We start from the raw sequence: 19,061 nt of genomic DNA, 5'->3' as shown, positions 1-19,061 counted from the left end.
AAACTTACGTCCATTCACCCTGCATGTATTTATGGAAACCCGACTGGGTGTAGAGCTCTCAGTGAGGTGCAACAGGTAATAAAAAACAGGATGACAAAGCTCGTCCTCAAGGTGCTTGTAAGAAATTGTCAGAAAAATCATGTAAAAATGCTGGCTGATCAGTATGAACAGAATGTTCTCGTTAGAGAGACAAAGCCGACAACTCATTCATAGTTTGAACGAAGATTATAGGAATGCACACAGACCCTCTGAAGAGCGGGATGATGGAAGCCTTTCAGCTTTCTGTGTTTTTTCATGGTTTGGATTTCTTTTTTCAATAAGCATGTGTTATTTTTGTAAGAAGGAAAAGAAATCAAAATAAAAATGTTTCTATGAATCAACACTGGAAGCAAACAGTGAATATATGATATCTGTTGACTTAGGCTGTTGGTGCCTTATGGGTGGATTTCTGTCTGTCTTAAAGTTATTGTGTTTGCTTGTTGCCCTAAAAGAATTTTTAATGCCAGGTTTAATTCAACAAAAAAAGAGTATGGAAAATTAAAGTTCTTTGGTTTGAATAATCTGCTCTACAATGAACTAGGTCTGAAGAGGGCTCATTGCCATTTTTATTTCTAGCTAAAGAGGAGAGATGTGAAGAAGATTAAGGTGTGTTTTCTACTTCTGTTTGTAATATACTTTCTCAGGCTATGGTATCATGTCCAGTCTAAATGGAAAATGGTAGAATAAAACCCGTATCGGTTTGATATGTGTAATGATATATTTCATTATTATATATGATTAGGGTAACTCTTCTACTGTCATTAAAATGAAACATGGTCTTTTATGATTCCCTAATTTCCAAACACTTTCATACTGTTAATATACTGCCCTGGAAAAAAAGAAAATTAAAACAATTCTTAGCTACATTGCAGCATGTTTAAGAGCTTCAGCATGAAAAGCATCGTCAGCCTTGACCTTCATGTTTCCACAAGCCCCAGCCACATTAAATCCAAACGGGACCCTTCTTCACTTCAGCAAGTCCTAGTTACATCACTGACTATTTTTCAAATTCTGTAATCTTGTTTTCAGTGTCACTTCAGGCTGAATCATTCTTTTCAGAAGTGGCACCGATTGTGATAATCTCTGTGGCTTATTTACTACAACTCAGCTGTCACTTTAAGTGAAAAAACTCTGTTGGAGAATAAGAAATTTTCTGCTAATGAAGGCTCATGTGCTCCTGGCCATGAACAAAGGCTGTGTGGTACTTGCTAGCTCCATTTAAAAACTGTATTATTTTCAAAAGTCAGTCGTGGGTTTCCAAGTATACTCTAAGTGCTATTATGTTCATTGACTCATTTTGCGGGGACCAAGAGGTAGAGGCTGGGGGTGCTTTCTGCGTGCCAGTCCCAGTCCACAGCCAGGAAGGAACATTCCGGTCAGTGATGCTAGAGGGACTAAGGCTTGACCCCAAATTTCATGTTCATGGTGGCTGTGTTTTATATTTGCCAATTCACTGACATTCTTCCTGAAAGTCACACTGAAATGCTTCTATTACCTAAAATTACTTTTATCAGAATCCTAAATAAAGACATGTTAAAATTAAGGAATAGGAAAAATTAAATTAAAAAATACATCCAGGATGTGGAACTGGAATTAAATGAAGATCCACGTATGCATGCACCTGGCTATCCTAATGCAGTGAGATTCAGACACAGCTTCACAGGTGTGAATGGGGAGACACAGGGTCTTGTCTACATGTAACTGGCACAACTCATGTCACAAAACCCCAGGGAGCAGAGTAGGGTCTGGCTTCACACTGGGTTCACTTCCACTTAGGGTGTTTTTAGAAGCAGTGACCCGGTAAAGCAACTTCTCAACTTTGGAGAGAACTGTTTTACCTTCTTTCAAAAGAGCATCACAGCTGTATTCCTTCTGACAACTAAAAATCTAAGTAGAAATCCTATGTTGAGGAAGTTCTTAGTGTGAAATGACTAAGAGGAAAACGTACTTTCATTTTCAAAGTTAATTAAGGAACGACTTTGTTTTGGTTCTGCAGCAGATCAGACTGGCTTTTAAATTCTGATTTTAACAAGTTAACATCACCTTGAAACAGCAAGTTCTAGTGGTATCTGGGGCGGAGGGTTAAGGAGTTCATACCCAAAAGCCATGCCAGTGGGCAGACGTCCAACGGCAAGTTAAGTTCACCTCTAAGTTCACTGACTACAGTTGCAGCTGCATCTTTATGGAATGAAGGCAAAGCTTAACAAAGACCCCGTTAAAATGAAATGAGGCAGACCAACCTTTTATTGCACCCACAATATTTTGGTCTAGTCCTTTCCGGTTGTCATTGAGTCCTCTTTTCCTCTTCCCATTGGGTAAGGAGTTAGCCAAAGTCTTGTCATCAAAAAATGCACACACCAGTTTTCTAAACAGAAGGCTTCCTGAGCGAGTGTAGTTTGACAATATAGAGTCCAGCTGAGATTTAGGCATAAACACATCGAAGCCTTCAGCAAGTTGCACTTCTGGCTACCAAAAGAACATAAATATGTCATTAAAAGCAAGATTTGAAGTTACCAACGTTGGGCATATGTGCAACAAAAAAACATCACCAGCTCTTGCAATGGCCATATATCGTGAAAACCACACAGCCTCAGCTTTGTGTGCCAGTGTTTGCGATTTACAAACCCAGTGACTAGTTGTAATTCACCAACAAAATGCTCTAATTCCAGTATTAAGTCTCGTCAAAAACAGTGCAAAGGAGTATACTGAAAAAGCATTCTCGTCCTCAGAAACTGAGTTAAGAGAAAGCTGGATAATTTCCAAAGCATTTAAGTCTAGAGCTACCCAGGGGACTTGAGATTTCTGGGTGAAATGTCTTCATTTTGTAAAGGAAGGAACTCAGGCCTAAAGAGATCATAACAAAAATAACTTAAAAAAATAATTTCGAGGTATTCAATTGCATTACAGTTTACAGATCACTTTCTCCTGCATTAAATAATTTGATCTCATTTGCCTATGGACATGGGGCTACCCCAAACGTCTCATGCTCTTTGTACTAGGCCAGTGGTTTTTAGCTGTGGAACTGTTATTTTTTCCCCCCAAGGAAAACTTATGTCAACTAATGTATAAAATGTATAAACAAAAATCCTGAGCAGATGCCCTGACCCCTGCTTTGGGGAGGGAAATCTGAAGCTCTATTTCAGAGCACCATTGGGAAACCAGTGCTTCCCTGCTGGGGATTTCCTGGCTGGGGGATACTGGGTCAGAGGACTGATAAGGGGCCTTTCAACCTGAACTCTACCATATAAGCTCTGTGTATATGCCATGGATGTTTACAACCCATCCTTTCATCTTTCAACCCGCTCATACCATTTCCTTTTCAAAGCTTTTCTTAGCTCCTTCTTTCCCAAGGAGACTTGGGGGAAAAAATTTTATTCATTCATTCATTTATTGGCTGTGCCAGGTCTTAGCTGTGGCACTCAGGATCTTCAATCTTCATTGCAGTATTCAAAATCATTTTTTTAGTTGCAGCATGTGGGATCTAGTTCCCTCAACAGGGATCGAACCTGGCCCCCCTGCATTGGGAGTGTGGAGCCTTAGCCACTGGACTATCAAGGATGTTCATATTTATCTGATTGTATTTATTATACTGTATTATAATTATTGATTAGATTGTGGCCCTTCCTGATGTCTAGAACTCAGGCTTTATGTCTCCAGGGCCTGGAACACAGTAGGCACTAAATAAATTCTTGTTAAATGGATAAAAGTTCATTAGTCATTACATAAACTACTAAGTCATTTACTACTGATTAGAACATGATGACTTTAAAATAGTAACTTTAGGGTGAAGAAATGCAATTGGTAAACTTTCCTTTGAAAAAAAGTCAGCAGGAAATCTCACGTAAGATATATCATAAAAGCTAATTCTTAGATATCTTATTGCAAACTTGGCTAACCTGATGCTACTTTGGATTTTTTAAATCATATGAGACATGTGAGGATTTGGGTCTTGTTTTTCTCCTGGAGAACAGGAATTATTGTTTGTCCTATTGCTTCTCAAAATGCATAGCAATGTGCACTATGCCCTGTGGTCAGAGCAAAGGGTTCAGGGCTCATGGTCAGTCACTGAGTCGTGGCCAACCCTTTGCGATCCCACAGACTGTACCTATCCATGGAATTCCAGTCTCCTGCATCTCCTGCATTGGCAGGCAGATTCTTTACCACTGGTGCCACCTAGGCTTGGGGAAAGGCTTAAATGACTCAGACTGTGTGGGGACCATCTAGGGCCCTGCTCCTCCTCCCAAGTGGAATTCTCAACTGGATTTTCCAGAAAATCATCTCTCTTCTCTGCTTTGCTCTCCCATTTGGCTTTTGGTCTCTGAATGCGCAGTGAATATCACTCTAAAAACAGTGTTGCCGGGTGGGTCCCTGGCTTTTTGCCCCTCGATGCTGGTGATGGTCTGCAGAGGAAGCTGACGGGAGCCAGGGTCTGGGCCCCCAACTCCTGGGACAGAAGCTGTACACTTGGGCAACTCAAGGCACATCTGTTGAATGACTCAATGTAGAAATGTTAGGATTGAAGGAATTCTACATCAAAATCTAAGATAAAGTTGTATCCATAGTCACAATTTTATTTTGCACATCCTATGGTTGCCTAATTTAGACCTTTTATGCTAAATGAACTGACCAGATTTTTGCTGAATGCTCCTATACCATTTGAAAACCATTTAAAAAGAATCCCTGTCTACTTTATAGAAATAGCAACTCACAGCTATTTGAAGATCCGGGGGTTTAGGCGGGTGGTACAGAAGCTCTTAAATTTGCAAGAGAGAAAAGGGAAAGATGAACCATGGTCTCTCATTCATGTATGTCTGCTGGACTGATAACCACCAAGCAGGGGTTTAGAGCAGCCACCCGACCTCTGAGACTCCTAGTACCTCCCCTTGGATTTATCGTGTAGGACTTGAACCTGGTTTGAGAGACTGACCTAGACTAGCCCACCAGGCAGGACTGGCCACTCCTTTCTTCACAGGCGCAGTGTTTTCTATGAACTACATTTCTGGCAATTTTCATGATGCATTTGTTTAGTTGGGAGTTTGTGTTTCTCATCAGAATGTGTACTGTCTTTGGCATTCAGAGTGCCAAACACCCGGCTAGCAGCGCCTGATAGATTTTTCTCAGAATGAACAAAACACTATGGAAGAATTCATTCAAAATGACTAGTATTGATTTCGAGGTCTTTTATCCCCACATAAAGGAAGTGGCTGTGGAAGTCAGCTGTGCCCTAGTCCAGCCCGCCAGCTTTCTCCTAGCAGGGCCCGTGCTGGCTGGGGGAGCAAGCTACCAAGAGAACACGGCCCTGACTCAATCAATATTTACTTGGCATCCTCCGTGTGGAAGGAGTTTAAGGTCGGGCTCACCAGATGAAACATGTACATAAACCCCGATCATACAGAGTGGAGAATGACCAATGCTGCAAGAAGGGTAAGGACCACCAGGCAGAGTTGGCCGGTGACGGGAGAAGGGATTTGGGTAGAGGGGGCAGGATAGCATTTTATTAGGACCTTGGAGGTTTTAGGACTTCGGAGAGATGCAGTTGCTGTTTGGGGCATCTGCTCCGACTCCTAAAACTAAGCATCTGGAGGTTTCTGTGGAGCTGAGACTCCCTATGGGATCAGAGCAGTGTTCTGATTTCTGAGATGCTATCCCGATGCATGAGCTGTCAATACTTTGTGCTCTGCTTTCTACTGCCAGATGATTGTTGTTATTTTGAAGACTTCCCTCCAGATCAAGGAACACAAACTCGCCCAGTTATGCCTCCTTTACAAAGGAGTCAGTTTTATTAGTGGAGGCAATAGCCAGGGGCAGCAGCAGAGGCCAAGGTGACTGGTCTCTGATCCTCCCTGCTCCTCAAGTCTTTTCTTTCAAGCAGACTTCTTAGCTGGTTGTCAGTGAGCACTAAGGTGTCACAAAACTACAAACCAATTCCTTAAAAAAAAAAAAAAAAAGGATTGGGGAGCCTTACTTCCTAAGGCATGAAGAATTTGATGGTTGATTAATCTCAATGTTTTACAATGAAACCTTTTTATCGCCTCCATTTTATAAATATAATACAGTGGCCCTGGTAGTGATCCACAGCTTTGTACTTACATTTAAAAACAGGTTAAAACTCTATAATTTTATGCTTGAATATCTTCTTTTTGTTTACTGTCTAGTCTAAGTGAGATCCCTCTGCTTACTGATGATGGCTATGATAGAAACCACCACTAATCCAAATGAATATCATTTTAAAAGCTAGACTTCCTTTGACAGAATTACTGTCTGATACTCCAGCAAGGACAGACAGCTAATACACTGATTTACAGATTCTATTGATTACTGAAGTAATATGATTTTTAAATGATGACATTCAAAGTATGGGACAGGATTTACAGCTCTTGGAGTCATCTTTTTTAGAGTCAAGAGTCTGAATGCCCACTATAAATTTGGATTCCCATGGATGGCTTGCCTATTTTCAGTACCTCAGCCACTTAGCACAGTAATGTATCAAATGTTGAATTTTCCTATCCAATGGTATTGTATCTTATACCCAGTGAAGTCTGGGAGGCAAAACTGCATGTAGTCATGACGATGCTTAAAAATGTTCCTGGACCCAGGCCTGTAGACATTAACTATCTTGTTTCTCTTCACAGTTGCATTTCAACTGTGGTCTCCCTTTGATTAGAAGTAGGTGGGGTCAAGATCTAGTTTGGTTGAGGGATCCCATAACACCTGGTAAATTAACAGATTTCCCCAGGGACTTTCCAGGTGGTCCAATGGTTGAGAGTCTGGACTCTGCAGGGGCCACTGAGGGGGCTGGGGTCAATCCCTGGTTGGCAAACTAAGATCCCGCATGATGGAAGGTGTGGCCAAAAAAGAAAAAACATTTTTCCCCTAAGTCTCTCTGAGTATATGACTCCCCTGTATAATCTAAAGAAAAATACATAAAACAATTTTGAGATCATACAAATTAATCACAGAGGCAATATTTCTGATATTGGCTGTTTTATGTAAGGCATTGTTGGCTGCAAATTATAGGAAGATATGTAAAAAGTGACATATAGTCATCAGGTTAAAGTAAACAGAAGTACAGGAATATTCATATTGGGCATGAGTCCCAGATTTTCAATCTCAAATTAATTATACACAATAGTTTGTAAACTTGACTTGCTACCTAGTCAAGTTTCAGACTGGCTCAAGATTCAAATCTATTAGAAAACTATGGATGAAAAGTTAAGGAGTCTTTCAAGTAAGACTAACTGCTTTTGAATGGAAAACGTATAACAAAACTTATAAGAACAGTGAATTCAACCCTTCTGTTCATAACATTATTATATACAATGATCCTTTATTCTCATTTGAGAGTTTATTTAGCAGTGCACTAGATGTACTTCTAGGAAAATAAGCTTTAGTTTATGAAATTAAAAAACACCCACAAAACCCTTTCATAACTGATTTTGTTTTGCTCACAAATGTGATCTGCCTCTTTTTGAGAAATACTGAAAATGTTCCCTCTAACTCAGGTCTGCTCCAGGTAGATTTAGCAAGTGTTACTGTCACTATTTATTAAGCCATGCCAAGATCATGGCCAGTGAGCTGGGTAGACTCAAGAACCCACTGGATTGAAAGGCAGACTGTATATTATTGGTTCAGCTGTCACAGCCCAAAACAGTGTGACCTGCGGACGTGGCGGAGCCCTGAACCACTGCTTTGATGGGGCAGAGTGGGTGGACCCATTGTGTAAAAAGGATGTTCTGTAATGAGTAAAAAATGCTCAGGCAGGAGCTGTATCAAAAAGTATATAATAATCTCTTAGACTAGTGTACACTGAACGTTGAATAGGGTGATAATTACCAGGAAGTCATTAAAGAGCCAATCCTTGATCGATTTTTATTCAACAAAATGTTGGTAGAATTTAAAGTGAGAAAAGAAAACAGAGAGGGGCACTCACTGGCAGTCCAGTGGTTAGGACCCAGCCGGTGCTTTCACTGCCTAGGACCCAGGGTTCAACCCAGAGTTCAGTCCCTGGTCGGGAAACCATGATCCTGCAAGCTGCAAGGTGTGGCTAACTAACTTAAAAAAAAAAAAATAAGGGAAAGGCGGTACAGTTTGAAAATGACCCCACGCACCTGCAGAATGAGATATTTCAGCCTTCCTTTCTCAGGTGGCAAATTAATGACTCTGAGGACTTGGGCTTGATTGATGCTCATGCTATTTGAGCCAAAATGTTTCATAAGATTTCAATCACTGTGGTCTAATTTCTCCCATCACAACTCCATGGAAACTGCTCTTTGGAGAAAATGGCCACCTCAGAGAGCCTGTCCTTAACACCCCGGGCAGAGGACAGCTCCGCTTACATCCTATTACACTGTGATTACTGCTTATGTGTTTTCCTCATACGGTCCTTGAAGGGCGAGGACTATTTTATTCATTTCAGTAGCCCTCGACAATGGTGTAATAATTAGCATGTCCATCCCGCATTACATGGGTTTCCTAATTTAATTCTCATCATCCTATGAAGCAGTCACTTTCATGATCCCCAATTTGCAGATGCAAAAATTAAGGTTTAGAGAGATTAGGTAACTTGTTAAGATTATCCATCTAATAAGTGGTGAAGCAGTGCTGTGAACCCAGGCAGTCTGCACTAGAACTTTAACTCTAAAGCACATACTGCCTTAAATTTCAACGTGTCAATGAATAAATTAAAAATTTGCTTGCTTGATGGATCTGCTTTACTAGCTCCCAGTGGGTTACTTTACTTATTGGGCTATGAAGAAATTAAGAAAACAGATTCTGAATTCAGTAGCTATTTATGTTGAAAGCACCAATGCATTTTAAATTATTTAAGAATGACATAAACATTAACAAAATTATCTGAAGTTGATGGATATGTAGCTTTATCTTCTGACAACTTCTGTGTGATCTGGGATTACTGGAAAATAGTCACAGTAACTACAGAAAATAGAAAAACATTTTCTATGTTTTTAAAAAATATTTAAAATATATAAAAAAACTGATCTTAGTGTTTCATCAAGGCCAATCAATAAGCCAAACAGGAAGCAACAACAAGGAAGTAAACCTAAGCCATGTGTATCTACCCTGAAAAAAAAATCAATAAATCCAACTAGGTAGGGAAAACTGTCAAACATTTACACCTGTCTTCTGTGAGTCCTGACAGAGTACTGGGTTGGGAACTCCTGAAGAAAGAATTGAATATTGTATTTATATCTGAAATTTGGTTTGGGGTTTCTGTTTTTGCTTCTGTGCAGTTCAGATTTCAGTTTTATTTAATGCACTAACTTAAAATGGGTCAAGTAATCTTGCCCCCAGAGAGAACCATTTCTGGCCACTCTCTTTTTAAAAATATGATTAGTTTGTGTGTATTTGCTCAAGTGTATACACTTGTAAGTTTACTTAACAAAGTTATATTTATCCCTATAAAGGTACTTCGCTAGGACTGCTAAGGTTTAAAAAGGAACCAGTATTTACTGAGTGCTTAAAAAGGTCCCAGGTACTATTCTAAGTGCTTTACATAGATAATGTCATTTAATTCTTCCAGCTGGCCCACACTGTGAGGTCAGCACTATTATTACTCCCATTTTGCTCAGGGAAAACGGAGGGAGGTGAGGGTGGGTACCTTTGTCAGGGTTACACGCAGGGCTTCTAGTCTGGGCATCCTGACTAGACATCCTGGACATTTCAGAGCTATACCCTTGACCAGGAAGGTCTCCCCTGGAAACTTCCAAGTAAACAGCATACACAGGGACTTCCCTGGCAGCCCCGTGGTCAGGACTCTGTGCTTCCTCTGCAGGGGGCACGGGGTCAATCTCTGGTTGGGGAATTAGGATCCTGCAAACTGTAGGGTGTGGCCAAATAAATAAATAACCCAAACCAACCAACCAGCCAGCATACAGAGCCACAGTCTAACCTTTCTCTTCTTTGTGTACCATCATCTCATGAACAGTGAGCGGTGGTCACACACCAGAGCTGGGCCAGTGCAGGCACTGGGTCGAGCACTGGTGGACAGGGTGCACACAGCCCTGGTCTGAGAACCAGCTCCACCTCTGACTGCATGGGCTCGAGCAGACTACTTAACCCTTTATGCCAGTCTTTTCATCTATCAATTTTTAAAAAATGTATTTATGTGGCTGTGCCAGGTCTTAGCTGTGGCATGTGGGATCTAGTTCCCTGACCAGGGATAGAACCTAGGCCCCTGGCATTGGGAGCATGGGGTCTTAGCCACTGGACCATCGGGGAAGTCCTTCCTTATCTATAAATTGAGGATAATAATAATACCTCAAAGAGTAAGGATGAAATTTGAAAAATTACTTGGCAAAGGATAGCACACAAACACAACTACAACTACTATTATTGTTGTTATTTTTTAATTTAACCCCTGCCCTTGAGAAGCAAAGGGGGAAGGAGGGAAAATCACATTAAATTGAGGAGAGGGTTCTAATTAAAGCCAAGTCCTAGAACCAAAGTTCTATAAGGTGATTTCGCATATTGTGTTTGATGCAGCTGCGATGCATGGCTGTTTACTGAGCACCTTTTCTGGGCCAGGCACCGGGGCAGGGTTCCCTGCGTGCCTGAGGCTCTTGACTGCGGGTAGTGCTGACTAGGATGCCCTGCTTTTCCACACTGAGCAGGGCTGCCCATCAGGTGTCAGGGGCTCAGTGGTCCCCTTGCAATGATCCACAGCCCCTCAGGTTCCTGCTTGTGCCCAGACACACAAATTTGTATTTGGGCAATGCTAAAAGCCACAGCATAAAAAAGATAACTTCATATATTGTGAACTTTAAACAATTTACGGTAATTTTTTTTTTTTTTTTACATTTAAAAAGCAATAAAGGAGCATCCCTGGCAGTTCAGTGGTTAAGACTCTGCACTTCCACTGCAGGAGGCACGGGTTCCAATCCTGGTCAGAGAACTAAGATCTCACACTCTGCAAGGTGTGGCCAAAAATAAATAAATGATTTTTTAAAAATTCTGATAAAAAAAATTGTTTTAAAGCAATAAAGGCACAGGTTTTATGTGTCCTTTTATTCATTGCTTCTAGCTCTAATATTTTTCCTGTGCTCCAAACATCTACTGGACTTTTTGAGGATACTCAACCTCCTGTTACTTCCCATCCAGAAATGAAGGCCTGCTCCCGCCTTCCCTGTCTCAGTTAAGGAAGTCAGTACTGACTAACCTCATTTTCCAGGATAGACATGTGGGGCTTGCTTCTCCCAAGGCACCAGGTCCCCTGTGGGGGGTACCTCCTGGGCGCTTCTCACTTCTCTGTCCCTTCACTGCTCACGGCTGGACTCTACCCATCTCTTGCCTGACTGCCTGGAATTATCAGTCTCCTGGTCTCTGGTCTCTCCTCTGTGTTGATCAGTCATCCACAAGACACTTCCAGATTCCAGTCTAAACATGGATATATGACTATTCCTCTACTTGAAACCTGCAGTGGCTCCCTAGTGCCCACAAGATAAAAAAGCCAAAGGCCTCGGATAACACGTCGGGGCTTTCACTGTCTGATACACTGCTGAGCCCATGTTCACGTGATCATGTGCTACCAGCGCAGCCACGAGGCTGCCCCAGCCACACTGGCCCACATGCCCACTCCTACAATTCTGGACCTAATCTCCCCAACACTGGGTATTTTCAGAGCCTGTCTTCAGACACATAATGCCCATCTACTTACATATAATCCTGCTGTATTACTTTTTTTCCAATCAGTTTTATAGAAGAATTCCTATAAGATTATTATCTATTTTCTATTTTCTCCTCTGGACTTCCACCAAAGTGTAAAAGGTTCATGGCTAAGGAATAATAAAAGACGAGAAGGGTGTCTAAATTTAGACACCTTTAACACTGATGGACCCACCACCTTAAGGGGCCAGCCTCATCCATGCCAGCAAGACTCTCTGAGGACAGTTTCCAGTAATGGGACTCACTGTATGGTTCTCTAAGGGCAGTTAGTTTCCATTCAACAGATGAATCAAAGGGCAAAGCAGTTGGATAACATAAAGATAACATCTATATACAGTTTTTGCTTTTTTTTTAAGAAGCATGTTATTCTTCTATCAAAGATAGTCAGCCCTTAAGTCTTCATGAACAATTCTAAATGTGCTTTATTAAATTTAATAGTTCTTGTTAGGAAAACTCATCATGAATAAAAAGCAAATTATTTTTTTGGCATTCTGATATTGATAAAGGAAAGTTCTATTTCACTAATGTACATATAGCCTTTATCAGATCTTTCTCAATTTATCTCTGAAGTATGTTTAGAGCTTAAAAATTTTTTAAAGAGGAAGTTCAGTGATTAGAATGAGATTGACTCATTTTGAAGATGATTTTCACAACTCCAGTGATTGCTCCTGATACACTAATGCCTATTACAGGAAAGAAGGCTCTAAATAATTCAAGAAAAATATAAAAGTATTGTGAAAGCTGCTTCAGGCTGAATGTACTTTGTGATGGGGTATCACCTGCCTCTGCTTCCAAATGTGTGATTGACATGGGTTTTGAACCTAGGGCCTAAGCTACAATAACAACCGGATAGGAGGAAATGAACCAGCTAGTCCAGGGTGGAAGGCTGTCACCATTAATGATTTTCTAAGGCTAAGTTTTTAGTCTGGAAGAACTTCTTAACAATCGTGCGTGTGTTCATGGATAAAAAACAAACATGAACTCTTCTCATCAAGGAGGAGATAAAAGTTCAAGTGATTTTCTAGTCTAATAAAGTCACGAGACGATCATTTTCATTGCCTCCCTTTATTAAAGACCCAAGCTAGCAGCTTGTCTTTTTCCAATGTGAAAGGAATGCTGTTTTAAAATAGCAATGTATTTCTTATTTAAAGTTGAAGAGTAGGACCACACTTGCATCCTATATAGGCCTGTGGGAGTTCTCAGCAGGGTTCTCATCCTATGCCATCTGGTAATAATAGCCCACTCGTTCTGGTTTATTTTAGGAACTCTCCCAACAAGTTGGGGTTCACAGCATCAGTGTACTCAGACACTAAGGCGAGTTCGCTGTGGCTGACAGAACATGTCGCTAAGTTCGTTTATGGCCGTGTGACTCTAAAATGGTAAGTCAGACAGTTGTCTTAGATGTCATTTAGTATCTTGGGCTGTGACGACCTTCGAGCTATGATATTAAAATAGAAAACCCTTTGCAGAGTGTTAACCTATCATTACAGACTCAATGGCACGGCACTGCAACCCAATTAGCAGTGTGGCTTGCATCCTCGCATCTATAAAATAGAATTAGCGTGAGCACTGCTCTTTTTTTTATTATTAGTTTGTGTTTCTAGAAAGGTGTGACTTATCTGTAGGGTTCTGCTCATTTATGTCCATCTACAAAGGATTTAATTACATTCTTTTAGCTCTCTATGCTGAGGAAATTGAAAACGGCCGCTTTGAAATTACAAATGTTAACGAAATTAGTGAACAGAATATTTACTCCATCACCCTCTCCTTTCAGAGAGAATGGAAACAAGCTGAGGTAAATAAGGCCTAAGATTTTCAGAAGAGAAAATTCTGGGCAAGGAGAGCATTAAGAGTTCTCCTTTCCTCTTTCCCACGTGTATTTTCTGCAAGCTTCTCTGGTTTTCTTGGGCAGAACTAGTGAAGGGCAAAGTGTATAAATATGGCACAGTGTCTGAAAGTTACATATTAGCACGAGCAGCTAGAAAACATCACTTACATCGGAGGCTGGTGATTCAAGCACGATGCCGAATCCTAGAATGTGGCTCTCCCCAGGGGAGGTGTGCTCGGCCACAGGGAGACTGGAATTCTCGGGGGCCCCTGCAGCCTTCTTCTCAGCTTCCAACGCACTGGGCTTCTGTTTCACAGTGAGAGGTTCCACAGTCTTTGGGGGCACTTTTTTCTTTTTATTTCTCTTGCGTGAGACGGCAGTTCGCTGGGAGCAGATAAGGGAAATTGGGGGTTGTTGTCTGTTTTGGGTTCCAACTGTGAACAACAAACAAAAACATGGTACAGGCACATGTGTCTAACCTAGGAGAGTTCCCTTGCTCCATCAGCTGAGGCTGAAATGGGTTCACTGGAGGATGGGGCACATCGAGATCAACCTCACACTGGACCTGAGCATGACCAAATGCTGCCTCAAAAGATCTACAGGCAGAAAAAACCCAAGAGAAAACTCTCCTCCAAATCCTGGTGGCTAATTGATTACCTGGTGGGTAATCGATAGGAGGAAAGGATGATGAGCTATAAGAAAACATTGAACCATGATTTTACGCATCACATGACATTTTTGTATACCCAAGAACCCCAGAACTTAAATTGAGGTGTAGGCATCTATGTTTTTTGGAAAGCCAATCTCGGGAATACTCCACTTGAGATTAAACTGATTGGTAGCCAGCAACCGACAGGTGCCGAAATCAACAAAAGTCGGGTAACGATGCTCATTTGGGCAAGTCTGATCAAAAGCATCACTTGAGAATGACCAGTAAGCATGTGGGCTAGGTCTGTTGGTCAATTTCAGGTCCAGTTACTCCTGCTTCACAAACCAATACTATCCACACATCAGCCATCTCCACAGACTATGCTACTGGGTTCTGACCAGGCTGTTTCTCCATAACCCGGTTTTATGTAGCTGAAAAATAGGAAAAATATAGTTCAATACAAGAAGAACAAATCAGTAAGGTCCAGGAATGGTCTGAATTCCAAAGACGAGAAGCGCTGATCGAGAGCTGAGTGCTGATGTTGAATATATACTTAAGGGAATCAAGGATGGTAATTACAGTTCTCAGAGGTGCCCTTCAAGACGTAGTGTTTGTTAACCATTTAAAAATACTCTGATCTAAAGTTTAGTAGGGAAATATGGCATTATTACTTAAATCTGCATGTGTTAATATGGTTTTTAAAACTATGACCACAGCTGCTTTTTCACAGAAATACAGCTCTAAAAATAAGCCAGATGAAAACCTAAAACTCTTGACATGCACATAATATGGATCATTTCTCATCAGGTCGTAAATGGGTAATATTTGTACTCTGAACTTGATATCTGCATCTCTAGGCTGGACAGAAATTTATAATAACTATTAGAAACACTATTTGCACTGCAAATGAGCACTGCAAAGTTTTTTAATCACGCATGCAGTAAGCAGTCTAGCTCACTGGTTCTCAACCTCAGCTACACATTAGTTTCACTGGATTCACCTTAAAAAAAAAAAAGAAAGCCAGTGCCTCAGCCTCAATCTAGACTAATTCAGACTGGAATTTCCCAGGGAGATGCCTGGGTATCGGGATTTTTTAAAAGCTCCACCAATGATCCCCAATATATAAGCCGGACTGGGACTTTTCTCTGTTAGATCTGAATTTTCAGCTGAGGCTAGGTCTCCATTTGCAAAGTTAGACAACTGAAGCAGTTATCAATGATCTAGGACTCCAGCCTCACCAAGTCTCACTTTCCAAAATTAAAAGTGAAAATGTTTTGAGTTTAAAGAACACAGGGTCTGAGGTTTTCTTCTCCTTCTGCAAGTCTGGACAAAGCTGTGTTCTTTCGAATCAGATCTTAATCGCTTGATCTTATTCCTTGCCTTCTCCCTGAAGTAAAGGTGAAACTTTCTAAGTAGAAGGTAAATCTACATTTTATAGGTAATAAACCTTAAAGTCAATCTACTCACTCAACACATATTCTTCAGTTTAAGAAAATTAAAGAAGACTAATTTATTCAGTTTATCCTCTGGGATCCCTGACAGCTCTGGGGTCGTTTACTGCCCTAATCTGCAAAGGTTCATAAAAGGAAACAGGGAGACACAGTGGCATTTACTTAATAGATTCTCAGAAGGCTTCAGTCAAGGATTTAAATGGTTGCAATTTGTAGTTTGCCATTTGGGGAGTAAGGAGCTTAAGTAACAAAATAAATCATTACCATTTCATACGCATATTTTCTTAAGTGCTAACAAATTCTTCCTCTGAGGAAAGAAATCTGTACAGAATGAAGTAACCTTTCTTTCTGAGCTCCTTATTTAGGAGATGTTAGCCTCTGCTGGGTTAATAAGAACACAGATTATCCTTGTGGAACAAGGTGAGTTAAATGCTTACTGGCCTGACCAAAATGTTTTTATTTTTTCCCTTGGGATAAGACTAAATCCAGTGCATAAAATTAGATGTTGCTTCTCAGAAAGCCTTTCGCTCATTTCACTTGCATGTGATCTTGGGTGACTGATATGTTTAAGTATTAAGTTTTTTAAGTATCAAACCACATCACTGAATATTAAAATTTTACTAGAATTAACTAAACGGCACCAAGGACGATTTCTGAGCTGTCTGAATACCTTTACAGTGGAAAGGGGGGAAGTTAGTTATATATGACTGGTCCATTTACCAGCTTAAGGAGCAGTTTTCCCTGATGAAGCGGAAGGCTTAATGAAATGATTTATTATTTTCTGTTGCTGTTGTTCAGTCGCTAAGTTGTGTCTGACCCTTTGGGACCCCATGGACTGCAGCACGTGAGGCTCCCCTATGACAAAAAAAGCTTTTTCTTTACTAATTTTGGAGACTAGAAATCACAGCCACTATAATAAGGACCTAGACTTCCAGACTTCTAAGAAATGCTCCAGGTCTTTGTAACAACACTCACAAAATAGCTGAGGCTCAGATCATGCTTTACCAAGTTCAGCTGCATTTACTATCTCTTCTATTTTCAAAACAACCCTGTGAGTTAGATATTAATACTCTAGTTACAGATGAGAAATCTGAGGTTCAGACTGGGACTCTGACCCTAAAATGCAAGTTCACTGCTCTTCTGTTCCTCAACTTGTCTAACAGGAGCGAGAACAACAACAACAAAAAAAGCATCGTGTAAATAAAAAGACAAAACCGGAGGTGTCTCAGAGCCTCTCTGACCTGAATGTTAGGGAGAAAAGCCACAAGCAGAGCCTGAGGGCCAACGTTTCTTGTCAGCTGATACTCTGGAATCTTTACCAGCAGAGCCCAGGCTTCCTAAGGGCTCCTCTGCATGTACAGAGCTGCTTGGCTCCTCACCTGTCACAGGGAGCCCAGTGTTGGAGGCAGGGTGGGCTTGTGCAGAAGCGAGGGTTGTAAGATGCACAGAGCCCCCTAAACCGAGCCCCTCAGGAGGGAAGATGAGCCATTCTCACCTCTTTCCCCATCACGAACCTCCTTGTCAATTTACATTAGGGAGATGAGCCGAAGGGCTCTGCCCACCTTCGGGTATAATTGTTTCAAAGTTTAACTAGCTGACATTTGTGAAGCACCCGAAGCACATGTACAGAAGGAGTGAGCAGTATCAGCCAGAAAACATTTGTGAGACTGGCTAACAGGAAGGTGGGTTCTGGAAAAAGCAGAGAAAAATGGATGCTTGAAGAAGTACACCATCAACTATACTTCCATAAAATTTTTTTAAATAAATTATATATATATAATTTCCTTTATATATATAAAAAGGAAACCTTGCTGGGAGACACAGCGTAACCAAAGCATAATGAACATCCCCACTGAAGATCCTCCCTCTGAGGCTGGATCTGCGTACCTGCCTGAATCTGCATCAGTTTCCGCATGGTCTTGAGCTCTTGGAGGATGGCCTGCAACGTCGACTGGCAGTTACAAGTGCAGCAGTTGGATCCAGCTGATGAATTCACCACTGGAAGTTCTCCTGAGCATGAAAAGAGAGAATGATGGCCGCCAAGCAACAGCAAGAATATAAAGAGGAAAATAAAAAAGGCACCCGGTGATTTTCACAGCCTGAATGCTGGGGTCTGACTTTAGCTAACCGTTCAGGTTTCTCTACTGTCAGGCGTGTGTCGTGTCACAGGGTGGCGGAGCCTCTGTGAATGGACACACACAGTTTGCTGTCACAGCGCCCCCCCCGCCCCGTCACCCCAGTTCATCTCAGATAATGATAGAGAAAACATTGACTAAGAACACACTCGTGCTATTTTGCACAAAAAACTAGCTCTGTGAACAGCCTTTATCTAAAACCAAACAAACTGGGTAGCTGCACATGTCCTGAGAGTTCATACTAAGAGTTAAATGTATCTAACTATTTAAAAGATAGTTTTAGCATTAACCACGTGATTCTAGAAATTAAGAACTGTCAACACATTGCTTTTGTGCTGGGTGTGGTATGTCTGGGTGGCGGGGGCAGTAGGGTCTGGGAGGGTCCATGTGAACTTAAGGGGTCAGAGGCTGCTGGTGTGTTGGCTCTTCTCCAGCTTCATAGAAGAGTGCCCTTCTACATCGTCCATTCCCCATTCTTCAGTTTCATTTTAGTCTCGTTTTCACTGTTTGAAAGTGAAAGTCGCTCAGTTGTGTCCAACTCTTTGCAACCCCAGGAACTATACAGTCCATGGAATTCTCCAGGCCAGAATACTGGAGTGGGTAGCCTTTCCCTTCTCCAGGGGTTCTTCCTAACCCAGGAATCGAACCCAGGTCTCCTGCATTGCAGGCGGATTCTTTACCAGCTGAGCCACAAGGGAAGCTCAAGAATCCTGAAGTGGGTAGCCTATCCCTTTTCCAGTGGATTTTCCCAACCCAGGAATCAAACCAGGGTCTCCTGCATTGCAGGCGGATTCTTTACCAACTGAGCTACCAGGGAAGCCCTTTTCACTGTTGAATATGCCATATAATTGTCCTACTCTGTTTTCCTTACATGTAAACAAATACCTTCCTGTTATTGCCGGAATAAAATGGGACATTTGGAAAAGCATGCTTTCAGTACAGTACCCCTGGCCTCAGTATCCAAGTTCCCTTAAAGGCAATCAGGATAAGAGATGGCTCTCACTTGGGTTTTTTCATAGGTGGAAGAGGGAAGTTCTATAGTTTTGGTCCACCTATATTCTTTACTATATATTAAGTGTAATTTACATCCTGCAATATGCATTCTTTGCGAATATTAATTATTGAAAGTTTCACCACAGCGAAACCTGCAATATGCATTCTTTGCGAATATTAATTATTGAAAGTTTCACCACAGCAAAACCATGGAATACTTAATGTGTGGAGCAGCACAATTATTTACATTCAGAGTTGTAGCAAAATGAGATGTTACAACTTTAAAA

The 19,061-nt window shown here is 41.2% G+C and overlaps 1 protein-coding gene across 32 annotated transcripts in view; it reads right to left on the bottom strand.

Annotated features, from left to right (window-relative positions):
- BEND7 (BEN domain containing 7) overlaps nucleotides 1-19,061 on the bottom strand; it is an 87,814-nt gene that overhangs the window by 34,800 nt on the left and 33,953 nt on the right. For 15 of the 32 annotated variants that reach the window (XM_086334293.1, XM_086334281.1, XM_086334295.1 and 12 more), the window contains 3 exons: nucleotides 17,534-17,656; nucleotides 13,715-13,980; nucleotides 2,280-2,505 (listed from right to left, as the gene is read on the bottom strand). In XM_086334293.1, coding sequence (XP_086190419.1) covers nucleotides 2,280-2,505; nucleotides 13,715-13,980; nucleotides 17,534-17,656 — 615 coding nt within the window. The remainder of the gene's footprint in view (nucleotides 1-2,279; nucleotides 2,506-13,714; nucleotides 13,981-17,533; nucleotides 17,657-19,061) is intronic. The other 17 variants (XR_015139627.1, XR_015139628.1, XR_015139624.1 and 14 more) reach the window with 2 other exon arrangements.

Source organism: Bos grunniens, chromosome 13 (genome assembly GCF_055505025.1).
Source record: "Bos grunniens cultivar Pamir isolate PY7600 chromosome 13, Bosgru_T2T1.0, whole genome shotgun sequence".
Lineage (NCBI taxonomy): Eukaryota > Metazoa > Chordata > Mammalia > Artiodactyla > Bovidae > Bos > Bos grunniens.
This window is presented reverse-complemented; position numbering and strand designations above follow the sequence as displayed.